The sequence below is a fragment of the Squalius cephalus genome (assembly GCF_949319135.1).
Source record: "Squalius cephalus genome assembly, chromosome: 20".
NCBI classification, from domain to species: domain Eukaryota; kingdom Metazoa; phylum Chordata; class Actinopteri; order Cypriniformes; family Leuciscidae; genus Squalius; species Squalius cephalus.
The window spans coordinates 29,756,282-29,776,949 of NC_137141.1; the positions used below are offsets into that span (position 1 = coordinate 29,756,282).

The window sequence follows — 20,668 nt, forward strand, 5'->3', positions numbered from 1 at the left end:
TGAAGTCTTAATATATACTCTCTTTTGTTCTTCTGGAGACATTTTAGCAGCATCTAAGCCACTTCAGATGATGGGGGAGGGTATTGCCAATTTGAACGCCTTGCACGTAATTGACGAGAAAGAAACAACACACTTTAGCAGGTATTCCATGTCCATTTTTTATAAGTAAGGGGAGGGGATGGTGGAGGATGGATTTCAGAGGGCTTGCTATGAAGAGGCTCAGGATTGGTGGATGCCGTTGTTTGGCATGGCCCCCTGCCAAGAACTTATGTCTTTATATACTGTAAACAGATGACCGACCAGTCCCGAGTGTGTCTCTGTGTTCACCCTCTCTTTCTGGGCTCTCTCCATCTTCTCTTTCTTCCCTTCTTCATCTTTTCTGTAGACTTTCGCTGCATCTGCACACCCTTCAAGACTTTCAACAAGACCGGGCAAAAACAGCAAACACATCCTCCTCCATAAAAACTCTTGAGTCACTTTTCGACAAACCGCCAGTCAAGCCTTCAGCTGTTTGTAGTGTCGGCGTGGGAGAAAGAAACCATGTCTCAGCAGATGTTGCTCTTGACGGTGGTGTCCATGTGGCTTTTTGCCGGGTACTTTCTGGCAGAGGCAACATATTCCAACCACCATATGCACAACCGCTATCGTGCGTTCAATTACCATACCAACATGGACAATCAGCTTCCTCCAGAGGTACCTGTGGTGAAGGAAGCAATGGCCCCTCGTCCGGTCAACTTCAGTCGCACCTTTTATGGGATCATGTTTGATGCTGGCAGCACCGGCACCCGTATCCACATTTACAGGTTCATTCAAAAAGACCCAGGTAAGTCTCTCCATGTCCTTTCGCCATATCCCCTTTTTACGCACTAAATGAGCTCTGCAGATCCCCAGGTTACCTACTTGCTCCTCTTGTAGCTAGAGTTTCAATATTTTCCTCTCCAGATGTGTTGCTCTGATTGTCTTGACTCACATCCATGCTTCGGTGTAGCTTAGACCATGAACTCAGAATGATCTTGAAGAGTCCCGCCTTGCACACTCTGTGAACGGCTGCCCTCTTCATTTCTCTCTCTCTCTCTCTCTCTCTCTCTCTCTCTTGATTTCTTTCTTACTGCATCCCTCTCAGGAGCCTGGGGCTCATAGCACGTCTGCTTACTGTGTCTGTGTTTGCCGTGGTTCATTCACTGCATGGTGTGAAGGCAAACAGAAACACAGGGGTGGGAAGAGGAAAGAGGGATGGAGAACGATGGGTAATAAGCAGCTGCAGTTTCATTTAATAAATTGCAACCCTGAGCAATATGTTAAAGATTATGGGTTTGAGCTGATAATGCAGTAATCGGTTCCCTAAAATACCCATCAAATGGAGACATGGCATCACTCCTGATGAGGTAAACTCTGAGCCTTGAGAAACTCTTAATTTGCCTGTCTGGAAAAATCTTGGTGGTCGCCATTTGTGGTAAACATACAATAACCAAATGTCTCTGCTCATGCACAATAACCTTTTAAGAGATGGAGTCAAGTTGCCCACAGTCCATCGCTAATGTGCACCTTCTAATAGCATACGTCTTCAATTGTCCCCTCTGACATTTCTGTCTGTCTCTGTGTCCCACAGCGATGCTTCCAGTGCTTGACAATGAGATGTACCATGCCGTGAAGCCTGGATTGTCAGCGTATGCAGATATGCCTGAAGTGGTAAGTCACTAACTTTCTTATAACATCAGGGAACGTTATTTCTATTACATTCTAATGTCTTTGACTTTTTCCAGTCTTGTCTGTGCAGTGCAGATGGAGAAAGCATATATATATAATTTAAAAAATAATAATTATTTATATATTTCCACTGAAGATAACTCAGCACTATGGAATTATAGACTGTGCAATGATTCTTTACTTTAGTTTGTGACCACACAGTAATTTCTCTTTTTGCAGATGTACTTTTTGCAGATGTTATAATAAAAAAAACTGCTTTATGCCAGTATTCTACTGATGGGTTTTTCTCCCCATGCTCAACTATGAGCCAAGGACATTGAAATGGTTAATTATTCTGCTCTCCATTGAAAGACCTTGTTGCTGGTAGACAAACAAGATGCCAGTTCAACTGTTTATAGATCATATTATGTTACAGGACAGGGCTAGGATGGTTCCTTTGAGTTCTCTTTGAGGAACTGTGGTTTATTTGCAATAATACGTACATATTTTCCATTTGCTAGGGGGGAGAAACCCTTAGGCAACTGCTGAAGGTGGCAAAGAAGACGATTCCCAAAGAGGAATGGATACAAACACCTGTGGTTCTGAAAGCCACTGCTGGCTTGCGCCTGCTGCCTCAAGAAAAAGCCAAAGCCCTGTTGGATGAGGTAAGGCTTCCTCTCTTTCTCAGACAATTTGGTAGAGACCAACCATCCCAAAGGGATGCAAACCACGTTGTGTGCAAGACAGAGAGAGAAAGAAAGACAGGAAACGTAAGAGAGAAGAGAAACCAATACTGTGCAAAAGCAGCTGTTCTGAGGCTGTCTGGAGTTAAAGGAACCCAAATGCCTTTTGAATTATCGTATTCAATGCCACCACACCAGCCGCACTTGTGGTTTCTAGCTTGCCCAGTTTCAGACAATTTTGCCCAAGATTGATTCAGTGCACTTCCCGTTGACTCCAGATAAAAAGAGCCGGCTTGAATATTTATGTTGTAACAACCAAATGTTTTTTTTTTTATGGTGTACACTACAGAGGAACACATGAGTCATGAACTCTTAGATTTCATTACATTGTAGAGTTGTAATTGTACACTATGGTAAATACATGTAAGTTCTGGTTTGTGTCCTTAGGTCAAAGAAGTTTTTGACGACTCTCCTTTCTTTGTGCCAAACAACAGTATCACCATAATGAATGGCACTAATGAAGGTACTATAACTTTTCTCTCTTTAACATATCCAAGATAATGAAGCACAAATGTAAATTAAACCCATGATGCAATGCACAGACTTTGAAACATCCCTTTTACCCCAGCTTTCCTGTGTCTGTTATTGTGATAGCGACCTGAGTATTTAATATAGCTGTCTGGATTAAACCTTGTCTGGAAGCCTCCCACGCGCAATATAAAATAATCCTCCACATTTTTTAATTTAAGTTGACATTCGTTTCACGCAAACCCAGACATTCGCATACTTGTCCGGTGGTTTTATGAGGTGTGACTAATTTCACATCTCAGACATGTTTAATTACCTGGGCTGTTCTTTGATGGCCCCAACATAAGATGTATACTTTCTATGAAGACATTAGTAACAAAAACCTTAATAATAAACATGCAGTACTGTATTTACCGAATATGTCTATAAAAAAAACACTTGCAGGTGTCAGATATCAAACTGTTTCAAATGTTAAATAATGTCTGACTGGTGACTGGTGTTTACCATATTATTTAGAGTTAAAACTTGATTTTTAGTATTCAAATTATGCATCTCAGTAACATGGATTCTCTATTTTACAGGGGTATTGGCATGGGTTACAGTAAACTTCCTCACAGGTAAAGTATTGCTAAAAATATGTTTTTCATGGATTTGGATGACTGATATTAAAGTTAATTTTACACAAGTTTATTATACTTTTGTATTGCAGGTCATTTGTATGCTAAAACAAAGAGAACTGTTGGGATCCTGGATTTGGGTGGAGGTTCAACTCAGATTACGTTCCTTCCTAAATTAAAGGTATAAAGATAAGACAAAAGTTGGCATACTGGCTAATATGTTTCAGTATTACACTGCCTTACATTGACACTATTTTCTTTCACAGAAAACTGTGCTGTCTGCTCCTCCAGACTACATTGCCAAAATCAATATGTTCAACAAGACTTATGAGCTGTATACTCACAGGTCAGATAACTCAATGAAACAATAGTTATTTTGTCCCTTTTCAGACAAAGACAAACAATATGCAACAATTTGCCATCATCATTTTTACTCTTTTCCCATTTGCAGTTACCTTGGAAATGGATTAATGGCTGGCAGACTGGCAACTCTTGGTGCTCTTGGTGCTGATGGTAAATATTAATGTTTTTTTTTTGTTTGTTTGTTTACTTTATGTTTTATAATTGATAATTCATATATTTTCTCACAATGTTCAACCCTCAGGACTTGACTGGAAAGTTTTCAGAAGTTCTTGTTTGCCAAAAAAATTCAGAGAAGACTGGAGCTTTGGTGACAACACCTACAAAGTCAGTGGAACCCCAGATGGTGAGTGACCTCAGATTAAGAATTGAATAAAGTTAAAATGAATCAATGTACTTTTTTTGCATACTACAAGTATTATTGTGGTCAATTCATTGTCATACTCCAAAGTTGAACACTGCTTTTCACAATTCAATACATTTTCAATAGATAAAGTCTTACAATACATATCTAGTCCTTTTTTTATTTTCTATATCCTGTTACACAAAAATGTCACACTCACATTGAATTCAAGCTTCCATTTATGAGTCAGAATATAACAGAATTTAAAATCAATTTGATTTTACCCTAGTTAACTTCTCTGGGTTTTTTTCTATATATTTACTATAATTTCTGGCTCCACAGAAATACTAAAATTAACATTGTATCTAAGCAGAGAGAAAATAGTTCACTCAACACTCTTGATTCAACACTGTCATAGGAATATAAAAATTAAACTAGTTCAGTTACGGGCTTGACATTTAGCCTGCCCCTTTCTCCCTTCAGCAATGTTGTAGTGCAGATTTACCAGTTATGATGGGTCTTGTTAAGCAGTCCATATGGTTTCCAACTGGTAGAAATGACCAACCAGTTAGCTCCAGGTCATATGAAAGCTGCCTATTTGGAGCTTCCTGTGAGGAAATCTTTCCCTGGAGAATTTGAGAGAAAGGACAAAGTTAGGTTTACGATAAAAGGCAGTGAGGTAAACCTGCAACTGCAATTTACGAGATCTCAATAACAGGAGTATAAAAACATTTGGTCCTTTATTTCCAGGTTATGCAGGGTACAAGTTGTGCTACCAAGAGGTGACGCGAGTGGTGAAAGGAATTGTGCACCAGCCCTTTGAGGTCAAGGGAAGCAGCGTCTTCTATGCCTTTTCCCATTACTATGACAGAGCTGTGGATACCGGTCTCATTGGTGAGTAGGATTGCATTAGGGATAAGGGTCAATGTTACGGAATGTCTACACGTGCATCATCTTTAAAAATTATGCTGAACAAACATGTATTGTCTCAATCCTTTAGACGGATCTCGTGGTGGTACTGTGGAAGTCAGGGATTTCAAAAAAAAAGCCAAAGAAGGTAAGACCTTGGACATTCTCCCAATCTCCAATGAACACTCGGGTCAAAGTCCTGCCGCACACATTGCACAAACATAAACCCTTGGTGCTTATTTGCATTTGAGGTTCTCGACAATCACACTGGCTTCACAAAATGATAGCTCTGCCACCACATAAACATAGGTTGCGCCTCTCCCACACAAATACTTCTACCTTCTTTTGTAACTCTCCAACCCGCTATCTCAGCTTTTCCATGCCCTTTGCGTAGAAGATTATGTTATGAGTTCTTGTACAGAATGTGACGCATACGTCAGTTTGAGGCCTGAAACTGATTCATAGAATATGGCTCACGTGGTAGATTGTGTCAAACAGTAAATGTCCACAGAGAAGATTTATCACTAGGGGGAATGAGTTGGCGCCTTATGTAAGGCATTTATTTGTACACTGACACTGTCGCATGGTCCCGATGAACCACATTTGGCACGTTGGTTATCCCAATGGCAGCAGCCCTGTGGGTACTCCCTCCTCCTTGACCGTGAGACAACACCTAATGCCCAATATCTAACTGGAGGCAGGCAGGACTTAATGTCTCACTCTGTGTGGGAACACTTGCTTGGCATGTCTCATGGTTTGGAGCACGATCAGCACACGTGTATAAAGTTATTCTTTTGTACTTTTCTCCGGTTCTTCCCCTCTTCCCAAACTTTCACAAGTCACCTTGTCAGCTGGAGGAAAAACAAAACATTGGGAAGACCTGTTTCACAAAGATGTGCTAGACGGTTGTAGCAAACACAGTGCTGGTGCCTCAATGTCTTACGTAATTTTCCCCAGACTCTGACACACAGTAGCCTGACAATCAACAGTCTGTCCTCACTAGATAGTGTATACACTATGCTTATCTCATGTGGGAGTCTTTTAGTCTTTTAATCCTGTCTTTATGTATTTTTATTGCCCAATTCTACACTCACAGAGTTACAAAATGTTTACATTGTCTGTGCAAAACTCATTGTCATGTGGTTGCAAAGGTTTTCAAAGTAGTTCTTAGTACTAGGGTGTTCTGGGTACTGGGTAGTACCTTTTACTCAATAAGCCACCCAATTTGAGGAATAACTCATACAAACCGTGTGGGAGGATAAATGCGTCAAGGTTTAATACCAAGGCTTAAGCGTTTTTTCTTAAAATCCTTAACTGTATGAGCAATCGTTGCAGTTTCCCATAGCAAGCACAGCTAATTATAGTTCTTTTCTTTTTCTTAATCAAGTGTGCAACAAGATGACTAAATACCGCCCAATCAGCCCCTTTTTGTGCATGGACATGACCTACATCACATGCCTACTGAAAGAGGGATTCGGCTTCAAGGATAGCACTGTTCTGCAGGTGAGGCTGAAATATTAAAACAATTTAAAAATGGGAAACTCCTGTGAAGCTTGAACAAATTTACAGGAAATACACTATGCAGGAGATCTCAAACCTGTTTTCTGTACATTTTTGATAGTGCTTAATTAAAGTGCCAAGAGCATTCCTTGGCGGCACAATTTTAGTCATAGATTAATTATCTTCTTTTTCTTCACAGCTTACCAAAAAAGTGAATAACGTGGAGACAAGCTGGGCACTCGGCGCCATCTTTGATCATTTCCACAATCTCAACATTCATTAAATCCTGCAGTCTTGTGGATCCCAGCATGAAGGGGAGCACAGGGGGCAAGCAGGGTCAAAATCTCACCTGGTCAAGAAGTCTCCCCCCTTCCTCCTCCCCTAAAACTCTTAAGTGGGTTTCAGATCTGTCCTGCACTGCAGCCCTGTATCTCAACACTCTCCTTCCTCACCAACTAAACACCCAAAGAACTGTTCACAAAGAAATCACTATATTTTTGTAAAGATGGCCAGGCCAGTCTGCTATTTCTACTGTATGTTTACATTTTTTTTCAGCTGTCGTCTTAGACCAATTCAAAGCTCTTGATTCATGCTGTTTGTGCAGGGTATTGTGCAGTGTGATGCATGTAAAACTATTGCGTTGAGTAGTGTAGCTTCTGTAGCTTCTTCTACAGTTATCTGTTATTAGTAGTGCTTGCACAGTAGTGTAGTGCTGTTTTAGGTTATGGTGAATTATATTGAGATTTCCATGTAGTGGCACGTAACACTTTAACGTAGCTGTAGGAGTTACAGCCATCGGTCAATGTTTTAGTTTGGGATCTAAACTTAAACTGGGGATGATTGGACAGGTGCGGATCAGAACAAATCAAATATAGTCACTTTACATGGGCACATGAATGCTGTTTTACATATTAATGAATAATGCATGTATTTACACGTATCTGTTTGAATGGTAAAGAGGTTTCCATAGCTGAGTTGTAGAGTTGAGGTGGAAGCTTTTCAGATAGATATCACTTTTGGTGAAATTCTATAGGTGCTTTTTTTTAACCAAGGTCTAACCAACCATGGTTTTTAACACTGAATGGCATGCAGTTTAATACACTTGCACTGCAGCCATCATCAAATTCAAAAGGCATACAAATGCTTACATGGCTAAGTCCTAGTATAAATGGTCTACTAAAATATAACTCAAATGACTACAGGTCAGAGGTTATTAAAGTAGATATTATTCATTACTGTATTTAAACAGTTATTTTTACAACATGCAAACCGTTTAGAGAACCTTCAACCTCTTTTATGTCTTTAAACTTGGGTTAGTTAGTGTGGATGGTTTTAGGTAGTTTTAAGGGGTCATAATGTGGAACAATGTTAAAAAGTTGCTGCTGTGTGTATGCACAGATGCTCAGTTGTAATTGGGCAAAATTAGGTCAGATTTTGTTAAACGTGACAGGTGCATACTGCTGACAGATTTAGGACCAGTGTCAGAAAGTAAGTCTTTGCTCACTTGGCAGTATCATGTTAAGTGCGTTTTGTGAATTATTGTACAAATATTTATTACATGGATACTTGCTGAATATGCTGTGTGGCGTTGTTGCATTTCTTAATCCATCAGCTTCAGTATACCTTTATATGTCGGTTTTCTACGACTGTATATATCAGTAATTTACTTTTTTTTTTTTTTTTTTACCAATTGTGTGTCATAGTTCAACATATGACATGAGATTATCATGTATGCTTCACCATTATAAGTGGTATTCTCTACAGCAAATGCTATAAATATGCTTTCCAAATCAGTGTTGTGTATATTGTACATGTATGAATAAAACATGAATAAAACTCTTTTGTTGAATACATTTAACCAACAAACTTGATCTTTTGGATCATCAAGTAACTTATATAAATTCAACTTGAGGTATTCTTGAACTACTGATATTTCTCTTTATTATTCTCTCAGTGTATAATGATAATGAATGTAATGAAAATAAAAACTTGATGTTCGTGTGTATCAGAAACTAAACACGAATCATCTCATAGACGATTATTGTTGCTTACCTACTACTAGTGAGTTGAATGGGTCTCCTTGTTTAATAAAATTCAAAGTTCCCATAATTTAAACTTCCAAAAACAGTTCAGTAGTGTAGGCGATTCAAATTCGCGCCATTTCTGAAAATACCCCCGTGTGTGACAATCATCGCGAGTGTTCGTGAATTGTCGCGAGTTAAAGGGTTAACTTAGTTAAATAAACGGTTGCTGATACGATCTGAAATGCGAACATTTATTCGTCGATATTACTTTATAACTTAGGACATTAGAACCCCAGTCAAATCAAAAGGTAAGTTTATGATGAGATACATTTTTCATCAGCTTGTAAATAGCCTACTTCCCACCAGAGTTCTGTTGTACAAGAAAAGAGGCCTTACAAATACATCGTTTTGTGCGTGTGTGAAAATCTTTTAATATGTCATGGCTCTAAAATCTATTAACAACCAAGAAGAGTGACATTGTATATAGAAAATATTTATCGAAAATTGATGTTCCTGTTCCTAATCATAAATTAGCATTTTGGCATTTTCTTTTAAGTTTTTGACAAGCCTAAACATTCTTAGGGATGACATATGTTTCCTATACAAGGAAAGCATGATTTTCCTTGAAATTACATAATTATTTTAAAAACATGCCTTTATTTATCCTTCACAACTTTCAATGGGCCATTTTTATAGTATGAAAGTAACAGTCTGATAAATTTGGTAGAACATGTTTACATGTTCTATTAGCAAAGAAGGCAGAGCAGTAGAGTTATATCTTATATAACATTTTCATATGGGTAATTGGAAACAATGGCATAGAAATGTTTCCCACATAGACAGAGGAATAAAATATAATTTATTAATTTACACTTATGAACAGAATCTTCATAATAACAGAGATCCAGCAAATATCCAGTGTGCACCGAGTGCTTTACTTGCTGGCGTAAGCCATGATCTGCTCCTGTGGGTACAAGAAAAAAATATAATACAGGTAAGTGACATTCAGGAAAGCAATATTTATAAGCAACAAGTGATGTTTCATCGTCTAAATGAGGGAAATGCAGATCTTCCCGTTTTTGAACATGAAGGGTGACACACAAGTCCTCCTTACATTATGAGCCACACACACACTAGGCTGTAACGTTTATAATAGAATCACAGAATGTGGGAGATATCCCTCAAGGCTTAAGACAAGTTCCAACCTCTGGTTGGAATCGCTTAGTAAAGGAATGAAGCCATTTCATAAGAGTGGCCTGTAATAAAAGGAGTGTGAAAACACAAGCCAACACCACCATGCACAGCCCTGCAACCCCACCCACACACTTTGGGTAACAGTAAATTTAGGGCTAAACATAGCCATAGTAGTAGCTCCTGACCATGTAAATTACAGGCACGGATAAGAGTAGAAAGGCATGTAATCAGAGGACAAGTTGGGGGGAGGGGGGAGGTGGGGTTAGAAAGGGGAAGAAGTCAGAGGAAGAGTGAAAGAGGGAGCAAAAGTTGGAGAGGTGAAAAAAGGCTGGAAGTACAACAAAGCGAAGAGAGAGGCACGGATGACAGAAAGGAACGAGAACACGAGAGGAACGCCACAGAGCTGAAGAAAAGAACAAGATCCTAAGTAAAGGAATACGATGGAGGAAGGGAACAAATTGTACAATAATTTCAGAGCAAGAAATAAAAATAACATTTTGAAGAATTTGTGGGAAGAAAAAGAGATGTGATCATACTTTAAGTGGTGGCAGTGCATTGGTAGCCTGAAGGCCGAAGGTTCTCAGTAGAACCATTGGGGCAGCATTAGAGGAATACATCCTCTTCATGAGGTCAATGGCTGCCATCATGGGAAGATTGTGTCGCTGACGTTCAGTCTCATACTCCAACAGATGCTGCATGGCTCCTAGAGGTCAAGGATCAGCGGTTAAACCATTTGCATTTGAAGTACAACTTTTAGTTTTTCTGAAGAAGTTGACCTTTCTGTGATCAACTTGGTACTTGTTGCCATTCTGGAGATTTTCCTGATTAAAATCCAATGTTTACCATTTGGATGAATATAGAAAATATCAGTTACTGCTCTTTTTACATATTTGATTTTCTGAGAAACTGATGTCAACAATTCCTCATAAGATTTCCATTTGTGGCTACAAAGACATTTATTAGCAGTTCTTGGCAGGAGTGACTAGCAAAACACTGTACACTGCTCCAGGACAACCAGTTTTTTTTTTTTACTAAAGACCACCCCCAATACAAGGAAATGGAAAAGAGCTTATGGAAACCCACAGATAGCTCCACTGGGCTCTTCTGAACCAAAAGTATGATACTTCAGGTATGAAATAAGACCTAAATATACATAGAGCAGAATTCCAAACCAACAAAAGGTCTTCATGTTTCTTTGTCACGTTTCCTCAACGTGAGTTAGTTCTTCACAATATAGCTGATATAATTTATGAGTTTTTGATTATGCTTTTCGAAAAAGCACATTAGATGATTTTATCTAATCCTTATTAGATGAAAATATTTGATGTGTATATTTGAAAATTGTCACACAAGTGCAAATCCGGTGTGCACATACATTCAACTTGCTTCTGATGTTGGAACACTTACCAAGGTCTTTTCCATTATACGCTGCTTGGCTAAGTATTTGTGTGAGATAGGCCACATCGCCAAAGCCTAGATTGGCACCTTGGCCTGCTAATGGATGGACTCTATGTGCAGCATCTCTGAAATTAGAAAGATCAGGAAATATAGAGAAGAAACCTCAAGAGTCAGTAGCCATATTTAACAGGACTGGCCAAAGCTGCTGAAATTTCCTCCATGTGGCCTCTACATTACCTTAGATCCAATGGAATACCTCCAATAAAAGCAAACCTAAATACATCATCACATAGGTTTAACGTCTCAGACAACCACATAAAGATTATGGCTAAACTATAAACCTAACATATGGAACGCATTTACATGCACTTTCTTAACCCGATTATGCTTAATAAGGCGACAATGCATGTGGTAATGCAAATGTGTTAATCCAGTTTCCTTTATCGTAGTAAGGTCAGAGTAGAATAGTCAGATACACGAATTAGTACATTTTGTTGCCACTAGTGGGGAATAAGCTGATTATTTAATAAAGTCTTCTAAATGTGGCTGGGTTATTAGTTTGTATGTATTTCAATGAACTGATTTTTGAAGGCTATCAGCGTATTGGTATACATGTAAACATGCTCATTGAGAGATATCTCCTTTACCTATAAATAGGACTGCACTTACGGATAAATCCAAAGACAAATACTCAAAACCTAAAGTCAGTTAATGCACTAACTTTGCAAACATACCCAATGAGTGCCACTCGGTGGCGGATGTATTCTGTGGCATGACCCATGCCTAGCGGGAACATAACCCGGCTCTTTGGGCCAATGCCTGCAACGCTAGGTGGAAGCTGACGTGCAGAGCCGCTGTCAGGCATCAGGACAGATAGAGCCGTCCGGAACACAGAGCCGGCAGTCTCCACCAGCTCAGAATGGTTCTCATTACTCCACTGAACAGAGTGAAACAGAGAACAGAACCGCAGTCAATGGCAACAGAGGAAAGATATGTGCAAGAATCTCTATTCATAATATATTTGTTAAGCTCAAACTTAATGGAAAGATGAGCCAAAGTACAAAGTGAAGAGTGAAGAGAAGTGGGGAGGCCAATTAAAGGAAAATAGAAAATCATTGACTTTTGCTAATGTCATTTAAAATCCAAATCATGACTTTGTTTCTTCTATCTAACATGTAAAAGGATGGATTTTGAAGCATTTCTGAATGCTGGAAGTGGAACTTCTCAAAAAAGGACTAAAGATAGCACCATAAAAGTAGTCCATACGAGTCATGTGCTCTAATCCAAGCAGGTTTGAGAAATTATTCAGAGTCCTATATTATAAAAAACGCAGCCAATTGATTTGCAGTTAATTTTTTATTTATTTTTACTGTCCCACTGAAATCTGAAGTTATCTCATCTCATTATTTGACAGGCTGCAGTAAATGACAGTAGGAATTGTTTTCCAAAAATCTGCCCAAATTCTGCCTTAAAATGAACATTTGTTAATAAAACTGTAAAAGAACCAGAAATGAATTTGGAATCAGAATATTTACATTCCATACGATTTACATCAAAATTCGTATGAGCGCCACAGAAGGGGAAGATTTTCACATAAAAAAGCAGAAAAATTCTTAAAACGCTTTAGAGCAGTATTTTGTAACTAGGGAGCTGAAAACTGTAATCACTCAATTAATTGTTAATTACTATATCAACACTCCCAGTTTCACACTCCTGTCATAATTACAGCAAAAATAGTGATAGAAATATCTTACCCTATATTAGGAGGTCTTTGAATATGACTTTGGACAATGGGAGGCCTTCGGGTCAAAAAGGTTGAGAACTACTGCTTTAGAGGACTTGGAATAGAGTACATGATTTGTATGGACTACATTTCTTGACACTTTTATAGTCTGTTTTTTTCTTGGATCCTGACAGACCCTGGTCACTGTTGCTTTTTATTGTATGGGAAAGAGCTGTGTAAAGATCCTTCAGTGGAACACCGCAATTTTGAAAATAGTCATTGGGTTTAGAATAACATGAAGGCAAGTAAATTATGACATAATTTTCATTTAACGCTATCTTCATCTTGACATCTAGAGGTAAACTATACCTTCTTCCTTTTGTGCATTCAAAGCAGTCTTAAAAGACAAGGTATTTTAACAGAGATGCAAAAAGCATGCCTAATTAAAGTAAAATGCCAACCAGGCCACAAATTTGAGTTTGGTCTGCAGAAAAAACATTCTGTGGAGTAATGACCAACACTGGCAAACCTTGGGCTTAATTAGCAAACCAGTTCTGATGGCAAGCGTGACTCAGATGCAAAGGCCTGTGACCAGTAAGGCCAGTAAAAATAGCCAGCTTGGGAAAAGAGGAGTTTCTTTGATGGAAACACAAACAAAAAGAAAAAAAAAAGGGTGTGAGGGTCAATTTGAGGGCATTCAGCCGAAATGAAGAGAATGCAGAGCAATGATATGACATGACATTTCAATCAAAAACCACTGCTTTATTACGTTATCCTACATACGGAAATGAACTTTTGTCGAGAAATCTTGCAATAGCACAGCACTCGTAAGCTGTTCGGTTTAAGGAGGTGAACCGCAAGTGTGACAACAGGGTTAATGTTTACTTACAAATGCAGAGTTAATGGCATCCACGAAGCTCTCCTCATCCAGCTGTAGAAGTTCTTCAGCATGCTGATGACTGGTGGACCAGACCAGCGAGCTCTCACTGTCTGACAACTGCACAGCAGACACATATACACCACGTCTGGGCATGAAATGCATTTTCCATTTGACCACTAAGCGATATCATGACGAGCCAATAAAACAAATCAAGCATAACTGACATCATTTACAAGTAAAATAAACACAAGTTTAGCTCACAGGAAGCATCGCAATGGGGCCAGTTGGGAGGAACCTCTGCCAGGCCACGTTATTTTCTGTAGGCTGAAAAACAACAATGCAAATACATTTTTCTTCCGTAATGTGGCATGTGAATTCAAATATTCACAATAAGTACACAATAAGACGCAATATGATTTGAACTTCAAACTGGAGGATCATCATACTTCAGACAAATGCAGAACAGCGACGACTGCTGACTGATCGTAATTCCATTTGACCGTGGGGATGCCCGCCTCTCTCCGCACCATTGAATTCGGCCCGTCGGCACCAATCTGAAAGAGCCAATCACACCTACCTTCAGAAATTCTGAGGTTTTGCTTATGTAGCTGTGCACTGGTTTCTTATACCAAATGAAACACCAGACATATTCTACATACCAACAGTTTGGTGTGGATGGTCTTTCCATTCGCTAGAGTCACCTGAACCCAAGGGATGGACTCAGAGACTTGGTACGGACGGGGCCAGGTGTATTTCACCACTTTTGTTCGGTACTGCACTTCAACATGGTCTAAAAAAAGCCAAAACATCATAACACATTAACAAAAGGAGCATTAGTCCAAATCTTGTTCAGTTCCACTTGAGAAATGGGAAAAAATCCAAATATACATGGTTTGGCTGTGACAAAGTCAAAAATGAAGGCTCGTCAAGCCTCCTCATAAAAAACAAAGTTGTTTTCCTTCCTCTGGCTGAGGCTTGCTAACATTGACAATTTTCTTGATGGCTTTGGCTAGTCACTCACAGCTTACTAATGGTGTTTATCTACAAGCAGGCCATGCAATACATCAGCTGCCAATATCCTGCACACAACATCGAACAAAAGTAAAGGAAGCAGAAAATCCACTTTACTTACAATCACTGGCGGTCTAGCACATGAAAAGATCCAGAATTACGCCTACGTTTCGGACTTGGAGTCCCTTTCTGTCCACAAAATTGAACACTAGTTCTTGCACACAACACGGGTGAGAAATATTGGCTTCTTGCTGATTTGAAAGCAGAGTAACGGGAGAAAACAGTTGGCTAATGCATGTACTTTTCATCTAGTACTTCAGCAGAAATAGAAGACCGTTAAAAAACACTAACTTGACAAACACGTGAACACGCACGTGCTACCGCACATCTGTTAAACGTAAGATGCGTTTTAAAAAAGGCCTGTTTTTAAAAATATGCAGTTTTACAGAGCATGGCATGGAAAAGCCAAATGCGGAGCCTTGGAACAGTTTAGTTAATTACAACAAAACGTTACAGTAAAACGCTGTCCGTGCTCGGGCACCCCGAGCGAGCGAGATGCTACGGCTGGAAAGGAATGTGGTTTCTTTAAATGGGTCAATAGACCACTGCACGTGTCCGAACAGGGTGGCAATTCTCGTGGAGCTTCTAACTCCCATTAAAAAAAAATGTGCTGGATGATCGAAATAGCAGGAAAAACACGCATATGTCCAAAGAAGTGGAATCTTTAGGAAAAAAACAAGAGAAGAAAGATGTTCAAAAGGAGTACAAATAAACATTTTGCCAAGACAGGAAGGAATGGCTTGTGGTGACATCATTTGCCAAGCCATCCCTAAAACTAATTAACGGGGAGCCCACTCAGAGCTCGACAGTGCAAGCCACTTCTGGGAGAAACATGGGAGGAGCACAGCAAAAGCAACGATCAAGGATATATCATCATGTAATGATCAAAGTTCAGTGAGCAAAGCAATGATTATAAAAACAAACACATAAATAAATGGATCCATATATCAAACATCGAAATGTGTCTGTCACCAGAGAGAGTGTGCAGCTGTTTGGTGAGGGCGGCCACAATGATGTCGTTCTCAACGATGTACGCCATCTCGTCCTGCAGATTCTCCTTATCAAATGTAATCAGGGCATCTGAACAAGCATCCCAAACCTAAAGCAAAGAGACAAATTATTTCTGTGGTTTACAACTCTATCCTTAAGTGACCACTCGGGCTCTATTTATGGATTTCCAGAAAGCACGTGCTTCACTGAACTTGAACACATCAAAGCTGTTCGACTGAGCCAAGAGTTTTGCCAGATACTCTAACCAAACATCAAACTAGATTCAACAAAAGCCACCAACGGCCCTTGAGGTTGCACGCCTGACTTTGTAAACGCACTGGGGTGAGGAAGAAATGTAAAATGCCATTCTTTGTGGCGATTTATGCTTGTATTTATAGTTAAGCCAATAATAAATAACAAATATGCTAACATTACTGTCGAGCTAAGTTTGTTTCATCCAAGTTGCCTTGCAACTTTGTTAATAAAACATGCAGCTGGTTTTAAATGCAAAAAAGTCTTGGTGATTGACGCAGCTATTTTTTAAAAACCTAAAATGACTTGTAACTAAGGTGACTAGCAAACAATTAAATACATGTGTAACATGGATTCAGAAGGACTGTTCTATCCTTGTTATACAGCCATGCTAAAACCACTAATAGTAGTGGTTTTGCAATTTTTGATACATGGTTACGTGGAAGATTTAAAACGTGACCAACCCACAATTATGAGGATTTTACACATTGGAAAAACACAGCTGTTGATAAGTTTTGGAGTTGCTATGCACTTCAGGTCATTGCCAAATTAAAGCACCCCTTGCCAAAATAACCCATTTAACAAGATCATTTCTGCAACAAAGATACCAGAAAAGGTTCAGACCACTATGGAGGAAAGAAAGTCTAGCTGATAACACTTTAGGGAACCTCCACACTCCACAAAAAAACACCTTTTTCTAGTACATGGCACTTCCCAAACCCGCTTTAGTTGCTTTCCTCTAACCGCTTGAGTTTAATTGGAGAGCAAGAGGGAACCTAGCTCATTTCCCTCGCAATTTCATCCTTGCTTGGCACTCACAAACAAACAAACAAAAAAAAATCTTACAGGAGAGGTATAATGGGTGAGGTATATCACTATAAAGCGCACTCTGATGACATCCCTTAGTTTGCCCAGAAACCACAGGATTTCATTCTGGCAGTGAAAAATCCACATCTTACAGTTGAAACCCCACCACAGCATAGAAAACGAAGGGTCCTTTTACTTGTGATCTCCACACTCTCCGCAGATTTGAATCCTATCCCTGCATCGCACATGAATCTTCGTAATTAGTAGATGCACACAGGGCTAGATTTATGTAATCTCGCTAAATAAGACTCTAATAGATAAACTGTGGCCGCAAGCAAAACCGAGCTTAACTGTCACGTTGCGATGTGGAGTTTGAGGTTCTGCATCTCTAATGTATGTTTTGTATTCGAAGGCTGTGGTTCTGTAGCATTAATTTATGGGTGGCTGCTTACAGTGTGATGATAGGCAAACAACGATGAGCAAAGCACGATACAGCTGTTTTTAATGGAGTGGCTTCCTGCCCTCAGGAAAATAAGCAGGTAAGGTCATAGTAAATGACTGTGTTGGTTACTCAATGTTTTGCTTAAGTGTTTACTTGTTTTTAAATGATGCACGTTTCATTTAGTGTGATATCTAATTACTTCATTTATATATTTACTTATAAAAAGTATTAAAAAGGTGTTTTGGTTGACATTCTATGAAGTAGCAGGTAATACTGTGGTGCGTGAATATGATGATCATTTAGTAGCATATCATTGCATATTGGTACACCACTAGTAATCATTGTGTTACAACATACTGGTTTTACTGACCTGCATTTTATTATATGGCTTGCATCTCATATTTACAATATGGTCCCAAGCACCAAGACCTGAAACACAATAGGATACAATTACAAAGGCACCACATTTGTTCCTACTCATTCAATGCCAAAGATAAATGAATATAGCAATGGAAAAAAGTACACCGCACGTCAGAGAGAGCTACCTACTGACCTACTTCCTGGTGAATCTTTCATATACAAACATTATACTGTAAATAGGTATAATGACAGGAGTGCAGATTCAGAGCTTTGAATGGAACAGATGTACTTATCCTCGCCACAGGCCTTTTGATTGGATTGTGCCCCCACATTACCCAAAGTACTGGTTCTAAATGATGCCCAACATTGCCCATTATGCAAACATGCATTCTGTGGACACAATCAAAAGCATATGTTTCATCCAACATAACACACTGTGTAGCCAGGCAACCGAGGGCAGTTCAATGTCCTCAGCATCACATCTACTGTGCCACTAAAATCTATTGTTTTCTTGTCAACCGCATTCTGTAAGTGTTTATTTCAGACTCTGAGATAAAGAACTATATTAACTATATTAAAGGTAAGAGATTTGATAGGCAGTTAATGTTTAAGGTAAATGCTAAACAATTATGAAAGGGTAAAATCACTAAGGGCAAAAGTGATATATATAAACTTTATTTTCCTAAATTTTCTCCAGGGAATAAATAAAGTGCTACCTTATCACATCCTAAATGTCAGTCCTCACTAGTGTTATTTTAGTATCATTTCTTATTACAGTAGTGAATCTTTTATTATATTTTCATTTTTGTTTTTAATTTAATATTAGTTTAAGTTTTAGTACTTTTGTCGTTTTTTTATATTTCTATTTAGCTTTATTTTATTTATTTTAGTTTTAGTAATATAATTCTTCAACTTATTTAATTCAGTTAATTGCAAGGACAACATTTCTCATTTTCATTGACGTGCCATGTATTATTTATATTCTATTTTATTTCAGCTAAATTTCAATGAACTATTCAAATGGTTAACAATAACAACACTGTTCATCACACAAAGATATGGTTTCAGTAGACTCTGAATCAGTGTCGGGTGTAATGCATTACTAAGAAATTAATTACTGTAATTTAATTATTTTTCCCATAAAAAGTTAAATAAGGAATTACTCTTACTACAGAAAAAGTTTAGGTAACACAATAATGGATTTAACATCAAAATGTAACGACTAATGTTAAAATGTCTCCCTTTAAATACTTTGGTCTATTCAAGAATATTTTACATTATTTATTTGAAAGAATTTAGAGAGCAGTTTCATGTCTATCCTTGCATTGTTCAACTGGTCAAGGTTGATGGGATTTAGAAAGTAATATAATTACACTGCTAAGGATGTAAATAGCTCTAGTAATTAATTACTTCTTACAGTAACTTACCCAACACTGCTCTGAATATAGTGCGGCAGCTGTATGGACTACTTCTATGATGTAGGCTATTTAATGATGCTCTTTGTTCATTTTTGGAAGACAGAATAAATGAAGACAGAATATCATTTTTGGAAGACAGAATAAATGAAGACAGAATATCATTTTTGGAAGACAGAATAAATGAAGACAGAATATCATATTTGGATGAACTATCCCTTCAAAGCCACACTAAATGGAAGTTGTGAAAGTCTTCTTCCCTACTGTGACGTATATCAAAGTGATTTAGAGATCTCTGATAGGTGTTCCTCTATAGATTCATATTAATGTTATATGAATCACACTCTATGAAAAAAACATAAAAAGGTCCATACCACTAAGAAGTGTTGCTGAGCCTGGACTGATGGAGCTGACCCTTGTACTGAAGGTCTCAGGAACCTTGTCCATCTCTTTTCTGTGACCAGCTTCCAGCAGAAGAATCTTCTTCCCTGTTAAATTAGGATCTAAACCTGAAAGAAGAACAGGGATAAAAATACAGGATGATTTATTTGCTTTGCAATATCACCGTGGGGTTGATTCTCGCATTTTGCATGATTTTCCCAACACATTTGCATATGAACTCGTTCAAGTTCATCTAAAATCTGTGCGTTGATTGCACACTGCTTACTTTAGCATCCTACGGCATGAGAACGTCACATTGCAGTGCCACCGCAATTGCACCCTTCACCTCCAGCTAAAACACTTTCATCACACAAAATAACAACTTCTCCTTTGCGTGAAAAAAAAAACAAGGGGTGAAGGAAAGCAGCGGGAGACTTTATTACAGCTGGGAAGTTTGCAAACACTGTGCTTATGATGAAGCGTGGGAGAGTGCAGAGTGAAGCTGAGGGGCAAAAGCGGGTGCACCGTGCATGCATGTCTCTCTCTCTCACTCACCCAACGAACATGCCATAGCGGTGCCCACCATTCCCCCGCCAGATATTATAATGTCAAAGAGCTCGTTTTCAGATGTGCTGGATTTCTCATCGCACGCGGAGGACGCGAAGCCTCTGCGCGCCGCTCGCGCTCCATTGAGTGCCCTCACTGAAACACACCGCCGTCCTATCCCGAACACACCGAGTCTAGTCAACATTCTAGCGGAAAAACAGACGTGAAACAACTTGTTGCAACTAACAAGCCTGAAAAGAAATATCTAACAGCCCCCGTTAAACCTGTCCTGTTATTGACAATAAGGGCGAACTCTTATCTGTCATCCAGCCATGTTGTTGTAACCCGTTCTGTTTGCTACAGTTCTTCCGGGTGCTAAAAGCCACTGAAATAATGCAAATGGAGCATGGGCATTCACAAAACATTTTAATTTTGACTCCTGTCCACAAGTGAGATGTATGTCAAATAGCACTAGCACTAAAGTGTAACACATGTGTCTTTTTAAATACTTTCACTTCTTTCTCAGAATCGTTTGAGAACGTACTGTAGCATGATGGAA

At 38.8% G+C, this 20,668-nt stretch overlaps 2 protein-coding genes across 2 annotated transcripts; one reads left to right on the forward strand and one right to left on the reverse strand.

Moving 5' to 3' along the window:
- Positions 1-307: 307 nt before the first annotated feature.
- Positions 308-8,125, forward strand: entpd5a (ectonucleoside triphosphate diphosphohydrolase 5a). The gene is made up of 13 exons (XM_079852457.1): positions 308-823; positions 1,610-1,689; positions 2,208-2,351; positions 2,817-2,892; positions 3,479-3,514; positions 3,607-3,695; positions 3,781-3,860; positions 3,966-4,027; positions 4,119-4,220; positions 4,968-5,111; positions 5,218-5,274; positions 6,514-6,629; positions 6,826-8,125. The coding sequence occupies exons 1-13, from the start codon at positions 541-543 to the stop codon at positions 6,907-6,909; spliced, it is 1,353 nt and encodes a 450-aa protein (XP_079708583.1). The 5' UTR covers positions 308-540; the 3' UTR covers positions 6,910-8,125.
- A 1,363-nt stretch (positions 8,126-9,488) lies between these two features.
- On the reverse strand, positions 9,489-20,647 carry coq6 (coenzyme Q6 monooxygenase). The gene is made up of 12 exons (XM_079852456.1): positions 20,119-20,647; positions 19,557-19,691; positions 17,778-17,836; positions 15,889-16,015; positions 14,505-14,635; positions 14,292-14,399; positions 14,107-14,169; positions 13,855-13,962; positions 11,977-12,179; positions 11,252-11,367; positions 10,381-10,547; positions 9,489-9,614 (listed from the first exon to the last, which is right to left on the reverse strand). Exons 1-12 carry the CDS (start codon positions 20,312-20,314, stop codon positions 9,585-9,587), a joined length of 1,443 nt encoding a protein of 480 aa, XP_079708582.1. The 5' UTR covers positions 20,315-20,647; the 3' UTR covers positions 9,489-9,584.
- Between the last annotated feature and the right edge of the window lie 21 nt (positions 20,648-20,668).

Bases quoted from the DNA above. Each gene is read 5' to 3' on its own strand.
- coq6 (XM_079852456.1), bottom strand. From the start codon at position 20,314: ATGTTGACTAGACTCGGTGTGTTCGGGATAGGACGGCGGTGTGTTTCA. The intron at 17,837-19,556 runs GTATGGACCTTT...ATTGTGTTTCAG, and splicing joins CTCAGCAACACTTCTTAGTG to GTCTTGGTGCTTGGGACCAT. The intron at 9,615-10,380 runs GTATGATCACAT...TTGTACCCACAG, and splicing joins ATGCACTGCCACCACTTAAA to GAGCAGATCATGGCTTACGC.
- entpd5a (XM_079852457.1), top strand. From the start codon at position 541: ATGTCTCAGCAGATGTTGCTCTTGACGGTGGTGTCCATGTGGCTTTTT. The intron at 1,690-2,207 runs GTAAGTCACTAA...TCCATTTGCTAG, and splicing joins ATGCAGATATGCCTGAAGTG to GGGGGAGAAACCCTTAGGCA. The intron at 5,275-6,513 runs GTAAGACCTTGG...TTCTTAATCAAG, and splicing joins CAAAAAAAAAGCCAAAGAAG to TGTGCAACAAGATGACTAAA.